Genomic DNA, 18937 nt, shown 5'->3' with positions numbered 1-18937 from the left:
TCCAGAGGGAATTTCTATGACATTCCAGGAGCAATCTCCACGAGAATCTAGGGAGAATATCCACCACATTCCAGGGGAAATTTCCACGAGATTCTTTGGAAGTCTTTACGAGATTCCAGGGGGAATCTCCACGTGATTTCAGGGGGAACCTCCACGAGTATCCAGGGAGAATCTCCACCAGATGCCAGGGGTGATCTGCACGAGATTCCTTGGGAGTCTTTTCAAGGAAAATCTCCACTAAATTCTAGGGGCAATCACCACGAGATTACAAAGGCTATCTGAAGGAGATTACAGCGGAATCTCCATTAGGTTATAGAGGGAATCTCAGCGAGATTTCAGGGGGAATCTCCACGACATTCCAGGGGGAATCTCCACGACATTCCAGGGGCAATCTTCACGAGATTCCCGGAAGAATTTCTATGAGATTGCAAGGGGAATCTCCACACGATTCCAGGGTGAATCTCCACGAGATTCCGAGGGGATTCTCCTCGAGAATCTAGGGAGAATATCCACCAAATTCCTGAGGAAATCTTCACGAGATTCTTTGGGAGTCTTTACGAGATTCCAGGGGGAATTTCCACAGGGGGAACCTCCACGAAAATCCAGGGAGAATCTTCAAGAGATTCCTTGGGGATTTTTTTACGAAATTCCAGGGAGAACTCCTCGAGATTCTAGGGGCAGGTTACAGGGGCTACCTGAAGGGGATTAGAGCAGAATCTCCACTAGATTACAGAGGGAATTCCCACAAGTTTACGGAGGGTCTCTCCATGAGATTCCAGGGAGAATCTCAACGAGATTACAGGGGGGAGTCTCAAAGAGATTACAGGGAGAATCTCCACGAGATTCCGGGAAAACTTCTACGAGATCCCAAGGAGAATCTCCACGAGATTCTAGTGAGGATCTAAATGAGATTGCAATCTTCTCCAGATTCTAGGGAGAATATCCACCAAATTCCAAAGGAAATCTCCACGAGATTCTTTGGGAGTCTTTACGAGATTCCAGGGGGAATCTCCACGTGATTTCAGGGGGAACCTCCACGAGAATCCGGGGTGAATCACCACCAGATGCCAGGGGGATCTCCACGAGATTCCTTGGGGAGTCTTTACAAAGTTTCAGGAAAAATCTTCACTAGATTCTAGGGGCAATCTCCACGAGATTACAAAGGCTATCTGAAGGAGATTACAGCGGAATCTTCACTAGATTATAGAGGGAATCTCAACGAGATTTCAGGGAGAACCTCCACGTGATTTCAGGGGGAATCTCCACGACATTCCAGGAGGAATCCCCACGAGGTTCCAGGGGGAATCTTCACTAGATTCCCGGAAGAATTTCTACGAGATTACAAGGGGAATCTCCACAGGATTCCAGGGTTAATCTCACGAGATTCCGAGAGGAATCTCCTCGAGAATCTAGGAAGAACATCCACCAAATTCCTGAGGAAATCTTCACGAGATTCTTTGAGAGTCTTTACGAGATTAAAGGGGGAATTTCCACAGGGGGAACCTCCACGAAAATCCAGGGAGAATCTCCACCAGATGCCAGAGGGGATCTCCACGAGATATCTTGGGAAGTTTTTACGAGATTCTAGGGGCAGGTTACAGCGGCTATCTGAAGGGGATTACAGCAAGACTCCACTAGATTACAGAAGGAATTTCCACAAGTTTACGGAGGGCCTCTCCACGAGATGCTAGGGAGAATCTCCACGAGATTACGGGGAGATTTCTACGAGATCCCAAGGAGAATCTACACGAGATTCCATTGAGGATCTAAATGAGATTCCAAGGGAAATCTCCACGAGATTTGAGGGCGAATCTCCACGAGATTCCTGGGGGAATCCCTGTTCGTGGATCGAAGCAACACTACGGTCCTACTGAACAATCGAAGCAACCTAATGTTAAGACACTTGTCATAGCGTGTAGAAAATTATTTCATTCTGTAATAAACCGTTAAATCAAGAAGTCATCTTTCACTAGAGCTCTCACACACCAATAGGTTGTGGGCACCAGCAGACTTCAGGAAAGCGGAAATTCAAGAATCAAGACTTTTTCCAACGTGTATTCAAGATGAGCGAATTCAAGTCGTCGCTGCAGAAGCTTGGAGATTCCAACTATCCAGTTTGGAAGTTCCGGATGGAGCTGGTGTTGATCCAGGAAGGTCTGCAAGCCGTCGTCACTGAACCCAAGCCGACTGTTGTGGATGCCGTCTGGACAGCAAACGACGCGAAGGCACGGGCGCTTATCGGGCTGTCGATTGAAGATTGCCAACTTTGTCACGTCATCCGAGCCGGAACAGCGAAGGACATGTGGGACGCCCTGAAGAAATACCACGAGAGGTCATCCTTGTCAAGTAAGGTCCACGTGTTGCGGAAGCTGTGCTCGCAGCGATTACTGGAAGGAGGAAGTATGTCGGATCACCTGAACGAGGTAACGGCACTAACGAACCGGCTAACAGCGATGGGAGAAGAACTCAAGGAACACTTGGTCGTGGCGATGTTATTTTCAAGTCTTCCGGAATCCTATGGCAGCTTGGTAACGGCCCTTGAGTCCCGACCGGAGGAGGATCTTACTCTCGAATTCGTCAAGGGTAAGTTACTGGATGAGTGGAGACGCCGGGAGGAACGCCAGGCGGCAGAAAAAGTACTGCGAACCAGTGGTGAACCAGCGGGGTCGTCATCTGCAAGAGCGAAGGTTACGTGTCACTACTGCGGCAAGCAAGGTCACTACCGTCGTGATTGCAAGAAGCTCGCCAAGGATAGCAAGGATGCTGATCAGAAGAAACCGAAGCAGAAGGTGAAGATGGCCACAGTCGGTGAAGCGTGTCTGGCTGCAAGCGATGTCGGATCAAGTGGATGCTGGGTTCTCGATTCCGGAGCGACTTCACACATGACCAACGATATTGGATTGTTGGAGACTCTGGATACGTCCCGCAAGGAAAGCATTACGGTAGCGGATGGAAAGCAAATCAAGGCAAACGGTATCGGTGATGGCACGTTCCAAGGCGTCGACGGAGAAGGAAACCCGATGAACATCAAGCTGACGCAAGTCTATCACGTCCCGACGCTGGCAGGAAATCTTCTTTCGGTGAGCAAGATCACTGATCAAGGCTACTCGATGTGTTTCGACAGGACATCCTGCAAGATTCAGAAGAACGGAACGACCCATATTCTCGGAGAACGGAAAGGCAACCTGTACCAGTTGAAGAAACGATCGGAGAAAACGATGCTAACTACAGCCACTCATCCGAAGCAATGCATTCATTTGTGGCACCGCCGGTTGGGACACCGGAGCATGGACGCCATCAACCAAGTCGTACGCGAAGGGCTGTGCAGCGGAATTTCGATACAAGACTGTGATGTGCGAACGATCTGTGGAACGTGCTATGAAGGCAAGATGGCTAGACTGCCATTCCCGAAGGCATCCGAAACAACGAGCAAAGCGGTAGGAGATCTTACCCACACGGATCTGGCTGGTCCGTTCGAGGTAACAACGCCGAGTGGACTTCGTTACAGTATGGTGCTAGTGGACGATTATTCGCGTTACGCAGTGTTGTATCTGCTGCGTTGCAAATCGGAGGTGTACGAAAAGATCCAGCAGTATGTAAACTTGATCAAGAATCAGTTCGGTCGGAAACCGAAGATTATCCGAGCTGATGGCGGTGGTGAGTACTCCAGCGCAAAACTCAAGAAATATCTGGCGGACAGCGGCATCCTTCTGCAACAAACGGCACCGTACAGTCCTCAACAAAACGGGATCGCTGAAAGGAAGAATCGATCGTTGGGAGAAATGATGCGTTGCTTGCTGACCGAAGCCGATCTGGACAAGAAGTTTTGGGGTGAAGCGATAACTACAGCGAATTACCTGCAGAACATCCTACCTACGAAAGCAGCGAGTGCGACTCCGTATGAACTATGGCACGATCAAAAACCATCGTATACCCATCTCCGGGTGTTTGGATCAGCAGCATGGGTGTACATTCCTAGTCAAAAGCGAAGGAAGCTGGACCGAAAAGCCGAGAGGATGGTGCTGGTAGGCTACGCTGAGGGACGCAAAGCCTATCGACTACTCAACCCGGAAAACTGTACCATCACGATCAGCAGAGACGTCAAGTTCGACGAAACTTCCGTAATCGACAACAGTATGAAGCCTGACGACGGACCGAGTGAAATGGAACTGCGTATCAAGTTGAATGGAGAGGCTTCCGGCAACGATGCAGCGGACGATGAAGTGGTTATCGAGGACGATTTTCAAGATTTTCCCGTTGAGCAAGCAAATGACGAACGGGTGAGTGAAGGTGAGGAAGATCCAGTTGCCGTACCGGACGATAATGTGATTGGTGCTGCTTCGAAAGCGGACGCCATGCAGACTCCACGAAGATCCCTAAGGTCAACCAAAGGTATTGCGCCGAAACGATTGTTCCTGTGTGCTGGAAACGATGAGCTGGTAGAACCGAAGACCTTTGCCGAGGCGATAGCGAGTACCGAGCACGATGAATGGCGTTCTGCCATGCAGGAGGAGTTGCAGTCCATTGAAGACAACGATACCTGGGAGTTGGTGGACCTACCGACCGGACGGAAACCAGTTGGATCGAAATGGGTTTTCAAAATCAAGCGAGGTGCTCAAGCTGAAGTTACCCGATTCAAGGCTAGACTGGTTGCGCAAGGGTACAGCCAGCAATACGGCAGCGATTACGACCAAGTTTTTGCTCCTGTGGTTCGTCAAACGACATTCCGGACGTTGCTGGCGGTTGCAGCTAAACAAGGTATGATGGTGCGTCAATATGATGTCAAGACTGCCTTTCTATATGGCAATCTTGAGGAGGAGATTTACCTTCGTCAACCGCCCGGATTCATCGAACACGGACAGGAGAACAAGGTATATCGTCTTAAGAAAAGCCTTTATGGACTGAAGCAGGCCGCGCGAGCATGGAATCACAAGCTGCACACGGAGCTGCTACGGATGGGTTTCCAGAGGTGTGATGCCGATCCGTGTATCTATCGGAAGAAAGAAGGTAACCATTGGTGCTACATTCTCGTCTATGTCGACGACCTCATCATTGCCTGCTGTAACGAACGAACCATCCAGAGAATAGCCGAAGGACTACAGATGCACTTCAACATTTCCTCGTTGGGGGACGTACACTGGTATCTCGGAATTGAAGTGGAACGTGACGAGGACGGCGATTTCCACTTGAACCAGAAGCGATTCATCGACGAAATCTCGAGGACGAACGGACTGCAAGACGCTAAAGGTTCAAAAATCCCTATCGACATTGGCTATTTCAAGCAAGAAGGAGAAGAGCTACTTCCTGATAACAAGAACTACCAGAAGCTAATTGGACAACTGCTGTATGTGTTGGTTAACACCAGACCAGACATTTCGGCGGCCGTCTCCATCCTCAGCCGAAAAACAAGTTGCCCTACCCAAAACGTCTGGAACGAGCTGAAGCGGGTGGCCCGGTACTTGAAGAGTACGAAGGACTACAGACTGCGAGTAAGCAATAATGCGAAGGCGGAAGATCTGGTTGGATTCTCGGATGCTGACTGGGCCGAAAACAGAGAAGATCGGAAGTCCAATACCGGATTTGTAATGAAATTCAATGGTGGAACCATCAGCTGGGCATGCAGGAAGCAGACCTGTGTTTCCCCGTCAACTGCTGAGGCGGAGTTCGTTGCCCTTTCGGAAGCCACACAGGAGCTGATCTGGCTGAAGCGTCTCCTGAAGGACTTCAACGAGGAGCAGAAGAACCCCGTCATATACGAGGACAATCAGAGTGCGCTGAAGATGTTGGAATCCGAAAAATTCAGCAACAAGACGAAGCATATTGCTACACGATTCCATTTTGCACGGAGCATAAAAGAGAAAGGTGAGGTCCAATTCGCGTACTGCCCCACAGAAGAAATGGCCGCTGATCTGCTGACTAAACCAATAGGAGGGGTACGGATGGTCAAACTTCGGGCGATGTGCGGAATAGAGGCCCCGTGTTGAGGAGGAGTGTTCGTGGATCGAAGCAACACTACGGTCCTACTGAACAATCGAAGCAACCTAATGTTAAGACACTTGTCATAGCGTGTAGAAAATTATTTCATTCTGTAATAAACCGTTAAATCAAGAAGTCATCTTTCACTAGAGCTCTCACACACCAATAATCCCCACAATCTTGACGGCATGTGCGAACCGTGAGAAGCAAAATCATACACTCTACACACGAGAGCATAAGTGAGCTTCTGCGTTTGTGGGCGGAGAAAATGTGCACCCGTTGCAATTTTGCAAAAGCATGCGGATTTTAATTGTAAGTTAGACAACTTTCAGCAAGCTGTTATTCTCAAATTCCGACTCGTTTTTCCTCAACTAGTAGGCTACGATTTTGGGCTTGATCGATAACCTCAACTGGAAGTTAGAGCACTTCTTGTAATATATTTGTTTGACTGCCGTTTTCAAACGTTTCTTATTTGACTGCCCATAAATTGTAAATCCTTGTGGAAAACCAAACTTTGTCTTTGTCCTTGTGGAAAAAATAACTTTGTCGAAGGAACCAGGTCCAGCGGAATACTAAGAGCACAAAAAGTCATATCCAGAGATAAAACTGATCTAGATCTAGTTGCAATCGTTCTATATCAACATCGACAACGTAAGAATGTAGAACCAACCAAAATAATGTACTCTTCCGAAGACTTCAACTCTCAAAGATGCATATCCAAGATAAAACTGGTCTAGATCAATTAAAGCAGATCAAAACTAAAACCGAAGACGTAAGAATGTAGTATCAATAATTCTGAAGCACTTTACCAAGGACTGCTACACTACAAGATGTATATCTAGAGCGGTGGAGTGTTACATCGAAAGAAAAAAAAATGATCTAGATCAGTTACAGCAGATTTGTACCAGTCTAGATCAAAACCGAAAGTTTGTAAACGTGGTAGCAATCAATCCAAGGTACTTTTTTGAAGACTTCAACCCTCCAGGATGCATTTCCAAAACACTAGATTAGCATATCAAAGAAAAGAACTGGTCTAGATCAGTTAAAGCAAATCTAGACCAAAATCGAAGACGTAAGAATATAGTACCAATCAACCCGAATCAATTTGCAGAAGACTCCAGCTTTCTAAGTTGCATATCGTGAAAACTAGAGTGTCGTATTGAAAGCAGATCTAGATAAAAACCAAAGATATAAAAGTTTAGTACCAATCAATCTAGATAACTTCTTTAAGTCGATTCGTGAGTGAGTTACCCATGTCTACCCCAAACCTCTATGATGCTCGGCAAAAGCATTAGTGGGTCGCTTGTTTGTCGAAAGCCGCAATTGGTCGTAGCTAGGGATGTTCAATATTTTCTATTACCTCTGCATTATGCCTTATTAGCATATATCTCTGTCATGGAGAAACAGCAGCAGCTCAAAAATGGTCACCAGATTGAATAGATGCTGGTCTTTTGTGTCCTGTGTGTCCTTTGTGAGCAAGATATTTTTAAGAGAGGCATTCACTATACATACTACTGAAAATCTCTATTAATATCGGACATCTATGCTATACACAGCAGTATAAGTTAGAGTAATTCGGAAATAGTTACCGAAACAGCTAACTTTCGATGACATTTTGCGCTAGGATGGAATCTTCTTCTTCTTCTTCTTCTTCTTCTTCTTCTTCTTCTTCTTCTTCTTCTTTATGGCTCTACGTCTCCACTGGGACTTTGCCTGCCTCGCTTCAACTTAGTGTTCTTTGAGCACTTCCACAGTTATTAATTCAAGGGCTTTCTTTGCCTGCCATTGCATGAATTTGTATATTGTGAGGCAAGTACAATGATACACTTTGCCCAGGGAGTCGAGAAAATTTTCCCGACCGGAACGGGAATCGAACCCGCCGTCCCCGGATTGGCGATCCTTAACCACTAGGCTAACTGGAGACTGGAGAAGGAATCATGATAAGATTCAAATTTCAAAGTCACGTGAAATTCATGATATGTATTTAGTAGCACTGGTTACTATTGTTTTATTTTTTTAATTCGTAAAATTTCTAAATCTTGGGACATTTCAAGCGAAGTTTCTAACAAAGCTCTTGAAAATTTATGATAAGACTTGTAAAATGTTGAAAACACTTAACAAATCGCTGATCAATTTATAGTCTGTGATGCTCGATGTAATGTAGCATTGACTGAGCTGTCCAGCAGTTGAGCAGCTGTTAATTTCGCTAAATATCTCAGAATTGATACAATAAAACTTTAAGTAATAATAATATGTATTGTTAGAGATATTTCCAGGCCAAGCAAGCATTTGTGGATGGTGAGAATTATGGCGAAACTGGAAACATTTCCTCATTTTTTTTTGGTTTTTGTTTTTTATTAAATAACGAACCATTATTTTCAAAATAGGTTTCGTACACCTGCAGCGTATAGATCAAAGTAACTTCTGATTTGTCTTTCGTGGTGGAAAATGTTTTCCATTGTTGGAGAAACCATTTTTTGTGAAATTTTGTCGGCAAAAACGAAAAAAAATTCCCAGAAGAAAAAAAAACAGATGATACCATAATCCTTGACAGGTGTACAAAAACCGATTTTGAAAATTATGCTTCAAAAAAAAAAATCAAAAACCAAAAAAATGAAGAAAGGCATCCAGTTTCGCCTTAAACCCTATGTGCCACCCCTAAATATCACCAGAATTCGCTAATTTTTGAACAGCTTACTTTTTTCGATCACTTTGCACATGGGAAATCATATCCGGGAGAGATTTATCAAAAGAAGCCCCACCAGCCCCCCAGTGTAATACTCACTGTTGCTATCTGCACTGAAAAAAGTTTTCACGTTGTTTTCATCGAATTTACACATAGTTTTTTTTTCATATGTGTTCCCATAAAATAGTATTGAAAAAAAATTGAGCATATTCAGCAATGTTATATTCCAAAAGAAGCTATGTGTTTTCCTAATAATTTTCATGCACCGCATTGATTTCATGTGATTGTTTCGAAAAAAAATGTATTAAAGTCGAATAACAGTTATATAACTTTTCCAATGAAAGTTTTTCAAATGAAATGTGATTTATTTTAACTGTTCCCATACCGTTGGCTTCATGGACCGGAATTATCAGCAGTTCATTTTGTTTTAAATTATGTTAATAAATGAATAAAACATAATTACTGTAAAATGAGATAGCTTCGATAATGCTGAGGTAATGCCAGAAAACCAGTTTCGGTCCTAGTTAGATATGTTACTTAAAAACACTGGTCTCCATTTTTCAAAAATTTGCACAAAATGTCGATTTTTTATTAAACACTAGCTGGCTGCTTCAAGAGTTCATTTAGAAAAGGCTTCAGAAGTTCCAAGTTCCTCCTTAAATACCTCCTGGAATTACAAAATGAATTTCTCCAATAGCGTTTCCAGAGTTTCTTCTAGAAATTTCTGCAGGAGTTCCTCCGGAAATACTTTCAGAAATTCCTGCAGAAATCTCTAGGAATCCCTCCAAGAGTTCCTGCAGGAATTTCCTTATGAGATGGTTCAGTAAGGAGTTCCTACAGGAATTCCTCTAAAAGATCGTCCAGGAATTCCTTCAGGAGTTACGACTATTCTTCATACAGGACTTCCTTCAAGAGCTGCTTCAGAAGAATGTCATAAAAATGTCATTTGGTAATTTGCCTTTAGTAAGAAATGTTTATCGACGACATAATCATTATTACATAACTAATGCTGATTGGTCATTGAAGGTTCATGCTCACGCTCACGGATGGAAATTTGCACAGTAAAATGGTGTAACTGTGTAACTGAGAAAATGTCATGACATTTTTTTCCTTGATATTTCATTGACATTTTTCAGCTCTGAATAGCAATTGCTCAAAAAATTGCTTCAGGAGTTCCTCCACAAATACATCCAAAATTCTTTAGGAGTTTTTTTTTATGAATTCATGTAGGAGTTACTCCAGAAATAGTTTCAATAGTTCCTTCAGTAACTCTCCTGGGGCTTCCCCAAAAGATTTTTCGGGAATTCTTCGAGTAATTTCTCCGAGAATGATTGGAGAAATTTCTGATCTTAATTTTTAGTTACTCCTAAAGTAATTTTTAGAAGAACTTCTATAAAAAATCCCAGATCTGCAGCAGTAAATCAAAAGCAAACAATTCCCATATGAACTTCTGGTCTCTTTGAAGAATCATGAGAATTGATTTCTTAAAGAGCTATATAAGTGAATTAAATCTAGTATTAACCGTACCGATGCTTATCATCACTTATATCACAGACTAAGGGATTCTATCTAATTCTCATTATACTGAGCACTGACCAATAATGATTGAGATTATTTTTATACCTCGCCCCATGTATCAGGCCAGTTTAGTTTCAATGACTAAATAATGAATTTCATATCATGTGAAAACAGCTTGTAAAACAATTACCATTTCTTAAAAATTATAAGATTGAATAATTGTCCCTCGAATTCTATTTCCAAATAGCCCACCTCTACTTCGGGCACAACATGAATTTAATTCCCGTCACATCTTCTACGCAACACTGTGTGTGAAAAACCATGCACACATTTGCTTGCATCTTGCCTGGTACGAAGACAACTTGTTTGTTTACAATTTGCCGACGGAAAAAAGCCATTTATTTCTATAATTGAGCAGCTTTTGTTGCATTCTGCGCCAGGGAAATCCAGCTTTGAAGTGCCACAGAGCTTTTTTGGGGTGCAAATTGAAGGTCGGTTCAATCAGTGAATCTGGTGAAGTGAAAATTGAACGGCGTATAGGAACAATTCGGCTAGCTGCTACTTCGGTGCGGTTTCCTTCGTCATACGCAAAACGAGAAAAAATATGAAGTCGTAAGTGGAAGTAAATTCAAACGTGAAATTTTGCGTAATTCAATTTCTAGTGCCATAGGAGCTGGAGGGGTCTCCAGTTAGCCCAGTGATTAAGGCTGTGGATCGCCAATCCGGAGACGACGGGTTCGATTCCTGGGGAAATTTTCTCGACTCACTGGGCATAGTGTATCATTGTACTTGCCTCACAATATACAAATCCAAGCAATGGCAGGCAAAGAAAGCCCTTCAATTAACCCTCTAATACCCAACCCCGCCTCTAGACGGGGTAAAGTTTGAGCATTTTTGTAATTTTTGTTTCGTGGAAAATCAATTTTTTTTAATTTTTGGCTGATATTTAGGACTGTTCTGTATATCTCAAAATGGTTTCAGGTGTATTTTAAAGCGTATTTATATTTTTTAAAAATTATTGAAAAATTGATGTTTTAGTCACCTTTTAGAAGTCATTGTTTATTTTGTATTGAATCGCTACAATTAACATATTTTAAATTTTTCCCAAATCATTCTATCCTTGTTTAATAGTTTAGGGGAATCGAATACACTCTAAAATTATTTTCCTTAAAATTACACGGAAAATAAAATTTTCTTTGAAAAAAATTTAAAATAATAATATTTCAACAATAATCATAAAATCTCAAAATGTTTTCATCTCAAAAAATCCGTTCCCCAAATAGGCTTCCAGGAAAAATATAAAAGTGTGGGGATATTCAAAAATAAAAATTAGAAAAATCAAAAACTGAAATTCACGAAATCGAGAATTAAAAAGAATCATCTTCCAAAACATGTTTAAATCGATTTTAGATGACGAAAAATGATATTTAGATCAAAATCAAAAATTTGGGTATTAGAGGGTTAATAACTGTGGAAGTGCTCAAAAAAAGTAAGTTGATACGGGGTAGGCCAAGTCCCAGTGTGGACGTAGAGCCATAAAGAAGAAGAAGGAGCTGGTTATCGATAGTCTACATCTTTTTGCTTCCATCTGATGAGTCATTGGCAAAAGTAAGTTGGTATGTCTTCAATTATTTGCAGTTTTCCATCTGATATGACGAAAATTGGCGCATATGCCGAATTAAATTTCTACTCGACAAGTTCTTAGTTCCAATCCAAAGACCTCATTGTTATTTTCAATTGTGATTTTTTTTTATTTAATTCAAAGCAAAGTATTGTAATTTTATTTGAAAACTGGTATGCATATAAAAAAATTGAAGAAACATGTTCGTTATCTTCGACAAACATTTGTGATATTATAGGTATTGAACAGCTTCAAAAGGCAAAATAGCAATAGTCTTTCAGGATCAAATGTTCTATGAATAGCAAAAATATATAATCGTTTTACTGAATCACGCTGTAAGTAAGCCTTCGAATATCCCTTAGCCTTAATCCACGTGTAGATAAATGACGGATGATAGAATGACAGATGATCTAGCTGCTGCCCCAATGATCGAGGAGTCTTGATTCCTTTGACTGGAGGCCTGAGTGTTAGTAGATATAATTAATCTAGCTAGATAGTTATTACGGAAATACATTATTACGTAGCACACAGTCAATGCTAAACACGATCCTTAGAGCTGTAAACCGTCATGCCTTAACCAAGCAGTGTGCCCATCACCGTTTCATGTGTTTTGCTCGTACGTCAAACGATAAGAATCCTCCGAGTTCAAGAATTGCGGCAGTTTCTGATCGTTAGACTTCGGATCGATGGACAGAGTTAGTAACCAAGCACCACGTGCGTTTGTGAGAAGAAAGCAAAACCACACATTTTGTACAAGTTTCCCACCAAAGGAAATCGTTTGTTAGTAGTAAGCTGCGGGTAGGGTTAAGCGCCGTCTTGTTTTTTTTATCTTTCCCGGGATGCCTTAACTAATTTCGTTAAATGTTTCGTGAAAGGTAGAAAAAAGAAGATATATACTTGGGTCAACCAACTAGAGCTATTAGAGGGGGTGGCCGTGCGCGTTTTTTTTTCTTCGGTCGGTCGATCCGTCCCTCTCGATCATCCGGTTGCGCGGCTTTCTCTCGGGAGGTGGATTACGTGGCCACCCTGGTGGCTGCTTGTAGTGTTATCAGTCAGTAGTGTGACAAAAAACAAATCCAATCACACACACGCGCGCGCTCGCACACATGGTCTTTGTTAAGGCGCAAAACATCATCATCATCATCATCGTCGCCATCGCCATCATTGCCGCGTGGTCGTCATCGCTGTTGTCGTCACCACCCATCATCATCATCATCATCATAATCATCATCATGAGTTTCATTATTGTTGTGCTTTTGTTTTTACTAATAACGTGTTATCATCAGAAACGGTTTTTTTTCGATTAATGGTCTGACGTGATTTCGGTTATTCCCGTTTTCTAATTGGTCGGCGGGTGCTAATTTAAGAACGTACAATATACGGTCACAGCTATCAACAATTTGTACTATCTAGCGTTCGGCTGGCTATTCACAAAAGTTTTCGGTAGTATGTCCTATGTCGCTACCGTTGTTGGTCTCGTCAAAAATGAAAAGTGGAGCTTTCAGTAGTGTCTTTTTTAGTGTGTGTGTGTGTGCGTGTTGCGGTATTCACAGCTTAGTTAACACTTATGTAAAAAAAAAACTGAAGGTTTCCTGTGGCTTCCTTGCGACAATATCTGGATACAGAAATTTGGATGTAATTCAACGGTGTCCCTATCGCTCGGCAGAATATTTGACTGATTGCAAGAGTTTTATCGTTGTAAATTGTAAAAATGTCAACAGGATGTTGAAACAGTCTTCGACAGTGTTGCCAGTGTAGCCAGACTGCAAATATGAGTACCTGAAGTGCTCAAAGTGCATAACTAGAATGTTCGCATAGCTGAGGACTTCCTGAGCCTGACGTATACGAACACCTTCAAAGATGTAAATTCACAGATCAAGATGTGATTTTACGTCTTTTAAAACTCAATTTCTATTTCTGGAAGATGTCATTTGCGGTTTTTGCAACCTCTTCCCTAGGTATAGAAGAAGTTTCAAATCGAAAATGAATTATATTGGCCGGTTTTTCGCCTTTTGAGGACCACAATGCGATTTTGAAAGGTTTTCTCTTACTTTTGATCGAATTTTCTCATGCAATCTTCAAGCTCATTGAGCACTCGCTTAGACTTGATAGATATGAACCAAAATATTACTGCATATTGAGTACTTCTACTGATTTTATTTTGGAATTTGAAGGTCCCGTATTCAAGGATGTTTTCGATCACCTGGCAATCATTTGACTCATTTGGCTATAACTCAGTTCAGAAGCCACAAACGAACACCATATTGTAATACAGGTATTCTTCGATATAACGTACCCTCGATATAGCGTACCCTCGATATAGCGAATTCGATATAACGTACATTTTTCTTCGATATAACGTACAACATTGAAAATTTTAATTTTTCCCAGAAATAACCCTCACATAAGCTGCTTCGATGTAACGTACAGTTCGATATAACGTTCAAAGAGAAAACTTTGTTGTACGTTATATCGAAGAGTACCTGTATTGGGCTTCTGAACTGAGTTATAGACAAGTGAGTCAAATGATTGCCAGGTGATCGAAAACATCCTTGCCCGTATTATTCCAAGGAAAACCTTCTGGAAGAAAGTTGGGTTTCCTGATAAAAGTATGAGATTTCTGAAGAAATTATTGTAGAAAACTCCTGATTGCAAAGACTGGACTCGAAAAAAAAAATAGGCGCGTAAAATAATGTATAACTTTCGATTGCGTGCACTAAAATAGCTGATGTTTTGACAAGTAATAGTACATTATGTGTAGCTAATACCATGAAAATTCCATCAAAATCGGTTTAGTGTTGGCGGAGATATCGTCGATATAAGAGACTTACCATTTGAGAACCTTGGGCAATCAAACACTTTAAAAATATCATTTTTTTACCTAAAACTGTAGAGCCATAAATACTGAACAGATTTCAATGAAAAATTTTCTGTCCGTAAAGTGTGTATGAAGAAGTAATGTGTCAAAATTTCATTCAATTTCATCTAACCGTTAAAAACTTATAGCCATATATGTAGCACTATGTTACAATTGGCAGATGCGGTTTTTGGTATAGTGAAATTCAAACTGCTCTACACACTAAGATCAGCTCGGTATTTTTCCCATCTTTTTACTGAGTTCTCAACAGCAGATTTAACTCGGTACGCTCGGTTATTTATTTTGCGGATATTCTGTAAATGAGTTACCGAGCTCAGCTCACAAACTGTCAAAAGTTACTGAAGCACGGTAAATATCGTTACTGGTGAACGGTAAATACGATTACCGAGTGTACCGAAATAAATCTGCTGTTGAAAACTCAGTAAAAAGATGGAAAAAATACTGAACTCAGTGAAAAAATTACTGAGCTGGAACATCTGAATCTTAGTGTGTAGCTTTGAAAGTATTCAACCAAAATGGCACCAAAAGCAGTTTAACACAACAATTTCTCACTGTCAAAGTTTTATAAAAATCGGGACAGTGTTGCCAGTTCTACAGTCAAAGTAGTGCACACTGATTTTAAAATGTGGGCACTTTTCACCCAAAATTTAAAAGAAAAAACGTTTTTCGTTTGAATTGTTAAAAAAATTATTATGCCTAACTTGGAGAATTTGCAGTCAGTCAAATTTTCAGACGTTTTGATGAGCTGAAAACAAAGTTATGGCCTAAACAATTTTCAAAATGGATGACCAAAGTTTCCAAAATCAGATTTTACTGTATCGACAATATTTGCGCCAATACTAAACCGATTTTGATGAAATTTTTACGGTATGTTCTACACATAATATGCTATTCCTGATTAAAAACCCCTAATTTTTAACTTTCACACACTATGAATTTTATCACAAGTTTCGTAAAAAAAATCATCCATAACTTAACTTTAAAGTTTTTGCATTTCTTATAATTTCTTTACAAGTTAGATTTTTTGTTATATACAGTTTCCAGTCGCTATAGAAGCTAAGATGACCGATTCTTGCGTACTTTATTCTGCCAGGTACTATTTCATAGCCTACTTTATTGATTGACAAGGGAAACTGTGAAAAACAGTGATAGTTATTTTTTCTAGTAATTAAAACTCAATGATTGCGGACACGAATTTCTGGCAACACTGTTATTTTTGTTTACTAGACACGATTTTTCTCGAAGTGCTGTGGTTTTTATAAACATTTTTTGACAGCACGGCAATAAATTTCTTTCTGCTGAAGGCATTTCCCGTATTTATGGATAATTTCTGGTGTAATTTGCGGATAAAACATGAGGAAAGAATGGTGTACTGGTATAGTCCCCATTGATACAACTGAAAAAAAAGACAGGGATCTTTGAGAAAATTCTGCCTGAAGACTAGAGACATTTCAATCTTATTCTATAAAGACTTTTTCTAGGAATTCTGATGACATATTTCCTAAGAAATTCCTTCATATATTTTCATCTACATAATTCTTTTGGAAAGCCCTTGAGGTTTTTTTAGAGTTCTTTGAAGAGGTGTATGACAAGAACCATACGGATGCTGGAATTATTTTTAAAGCGATTCAAGGCGCAATTTCGAGAGAACTTTTTTGTTCTATATTTGATTCTCATACACACTTCCACATGAATTCCTGATTTGTTTTTAAATGCTTAGAAAAATAGAAGAATTTTAGAGTTTTCTAAAAGTGCTAATAGAAATAAACAATTTCGCACAAGAAATTGACAGATTCATAGAAAATGTATTGGAAATCTCAATAGATGTTATCCAGATGATACCACCAGAAATTTACGTAGATATTTTCCAAGATTTTCTCGAGGACGTATTTAAACTATATTCATTGAAGAATTTTACCAGGACTTTTTTTTTTGAAAATCTGATACAATCCCAAGTAACACACTTGTCAGAAGTCACTGTGACTTACTTCTAACAAATAAGGCCGTTACAAATGTTTATTTCACTTTTTGTCCTACCACTCTTTGGCTGGTCGAGGGGGGGGATAAAAATAATAAAGCATTTATTCTGAAAAATATTAAAAACTCATCGGATTTGTTAAAGAATTTTCAGCAATACCCGATATTTTGATAAATATTTTTCATCTGCCCCCTCAAAATGCGAAATCCAGTCAAAAATTTTTGAGGAGGGGGGAGACAAAAAGTCAAAAATAAATTTGTATCAGCCTAAATACTTGCTAGAAGTAAATCACAATGACTTCTGCACAACAAAAAACCTGCGCCGCCGTGACTCTTCTGTGGCAAGTGTGTTACTTGGGATTGTACCATATTTTTCAATAGAAATACAGCACTTGAGAGGTCCTAGGAAACACTGAAATGTTTCTCTAAGATTTATTTCAAGTATTTTGGTGGAAATTTTTTCAGAAGTGAAAGTAGCTGTTACTGTATGAACTCCTTTACAAATTACTACTATAATCATATGAGGATTTTGAAGTTTCTGCAGGAGTTCCTTCAGAATATGTCTAGAAGTTTCAAAAAGAGTCTTTTTGAAAGTTTTTCGTTAAGATTTTTTTTCGATTTCTTCAGGCATAGAGTTCCTTTAAAAATTTACTTGTGAGGTTCTTGGCCATGCGGTTAGCGACATCAGTCGTCTAGTCGGGGAAAGCTTTTCGACAAACGGAAAGAAAGTCACAGCCTTCGAAAGGAAATTCTAAAGCTTAGGTGAATTTTTGGAAAAATTTCCGAAAAATAATCAAGCAAGAAGTATTAGAAGAACAATTCTTGAGCCACTCTCGAAGGAATTTCTAAAGGAACTGCTGAGGCAATTTTTGCAAAAACCCCTAAAGACATTTGTGCAGAGAAGAATTCTACAGTGAATTCTGGAGAAAATTCCGAAGAAGGAATTTGAGGAGTATATTGTAAAAGAACTCATCAAAAAGTTTGCACTACAACTCCTAGTTTAACGCCAAAACAAATTTCTAAAGAAATACTTGGTATACTTCCTGTCAAAATGGACAATTTGTTGATATATTATTTAAGTTATTTCTATTTTCTTTTTTTTCTGAAATACCTCAAATAGTACTACTAAAAATAGTGTATTTTGTTTCTTAAAACCTTAATTCAATAATGAAAATAGAATTTTAAAATGCCTTCAAAAGTCTTCAATTTGAAGGCATGTCTGCACAACTGGCATCCCTGGAATCAACCAAGAGAAACCGATCATATCAACGGAGCACTGAACGTAATTATCGAGTAGATATAGCCAAATTTCTCACACATTTTTTCTTAGTTTTCCTCCTACTGTTCACTGTAAAAAATTGATTGTTACACTCAATCTGATTCGTAAAAAGATTCAAAGCTAAAACTTCCTGCAATCAGTCGAAAGTTTCAGCCATTTTAACGCTCTCCCAATAGATTTCTGTGTCCAGTTTTTATCGCGACACATGCTCACCTTCCAGTCACAGTCGCACAGCAGTCCAAGCAATTAACAACATTAATAGTGGAATTATGGCATTGAGTTTTGTCTTTTTTCTCATCTTCTCGTTCTTCTTCATCATGGCTTCGCCAAAAATAGTGTAGGAATTTGGTAAATTTGTTTAACTTTGTTTTTTTTTTTTGGAATTGAGGTAACGAAAGTTGATCGTTTCTTTTCTAATAAAAAAAATCCTACCGCAAATGTAAATAATCTTTAACACCTATAGAAGACTGGCAAACTAGAATCACTAGAATCGTTTCGTAGTTTTACTTTTTTGGATTGAAAAGATTGTTTTGAGACGAACTGTAACGCAGTTTCGTCTCCGAAAATCGGGAAAATAATTGACATTTCCCAGGTACTTTGTTTTTGTTTCAATTTGCTTGCTTCCCATTCAGGACCAGCAAGTTCTCAGTTTTCTAACGTCTTCTTTCTAACTATTGGTTGGTGGTGGTCATTTGTACGTGTTTCAATTTGTTAGCGTTTTAGCGTTTTTGTTTTTGTTTTTTCAATAGTGACGATCGATCATGTTCTCTAAGGCCGCATTGTACTGAGGGAATGCACACTGTAGAAACGGCGCATAGGCGGAGTGTTGTAGGTAGGGGTTACCTGCAATGGCACACAACAACAACAACAACGGTGGGTGTGGGTGGTTTGGTTTGGTTGGTTTGAGAGAGAGTTTGGTTTTGGAATGACGATGAGGAGGGGACCAAGTGAGAAGTAGTAGTAGAGTAGGGTGGTGGTGATGGTGATTCTGGCGGCGGTGGT

General features: G+C 40.2%; 1 protein-coding gene across 9 annotated transcripts in view; it reads right to left on the bottom strand.

Moving 5' to 3' along the window:
- The window catches only part of LOC109402403 (RNA-binding protein Pasilla), a 195108-nt gene that overhangs the window by 18247 nt on the left and 157924 nt on the right, over nucleotides 1–18937 (bottom strand). For 2 of the 9 annotated variants that reach the window (XM_029874044.2, XM_029874041.2), the window contains exon 5: nucleotides 13325–18778. The exons of the other annotated variants lie outside the window; for them this stretch is intronic. In XM_029874044.2, coding sequence (XP_029729904.2) covers nucleotides 18678–18778 — 101 coding nt within the window. In that variant the 3' untranslated portion in view covers nucleotides 13325–18677. Of the gene's footprint in view, nucleotides 1–13324; nucleotides 18779–18937 lie in introns of those variants that run through there. 9 annotated transcript variants of the gene reach the window in all.

This window comes from Aedes albopictus, chromosome 1 (genome assembly GCF_035046485.1).
Source record: "Aedes albopictus strain Foshan chromosome 1, AalbF5, whole genome shotgun sequence".
Taxonomy (NCBI): domain Eukaryota; kingdom Metazoa; phylum Arthropoda; class Insecta; order Diptera; family Culicidae; genus Aedes; species Aedes albopictus.
Note: the sequence above shows the minus strand (reverse complement) of the source record. Positions and strands in the feature narration are given on the sequence as shown.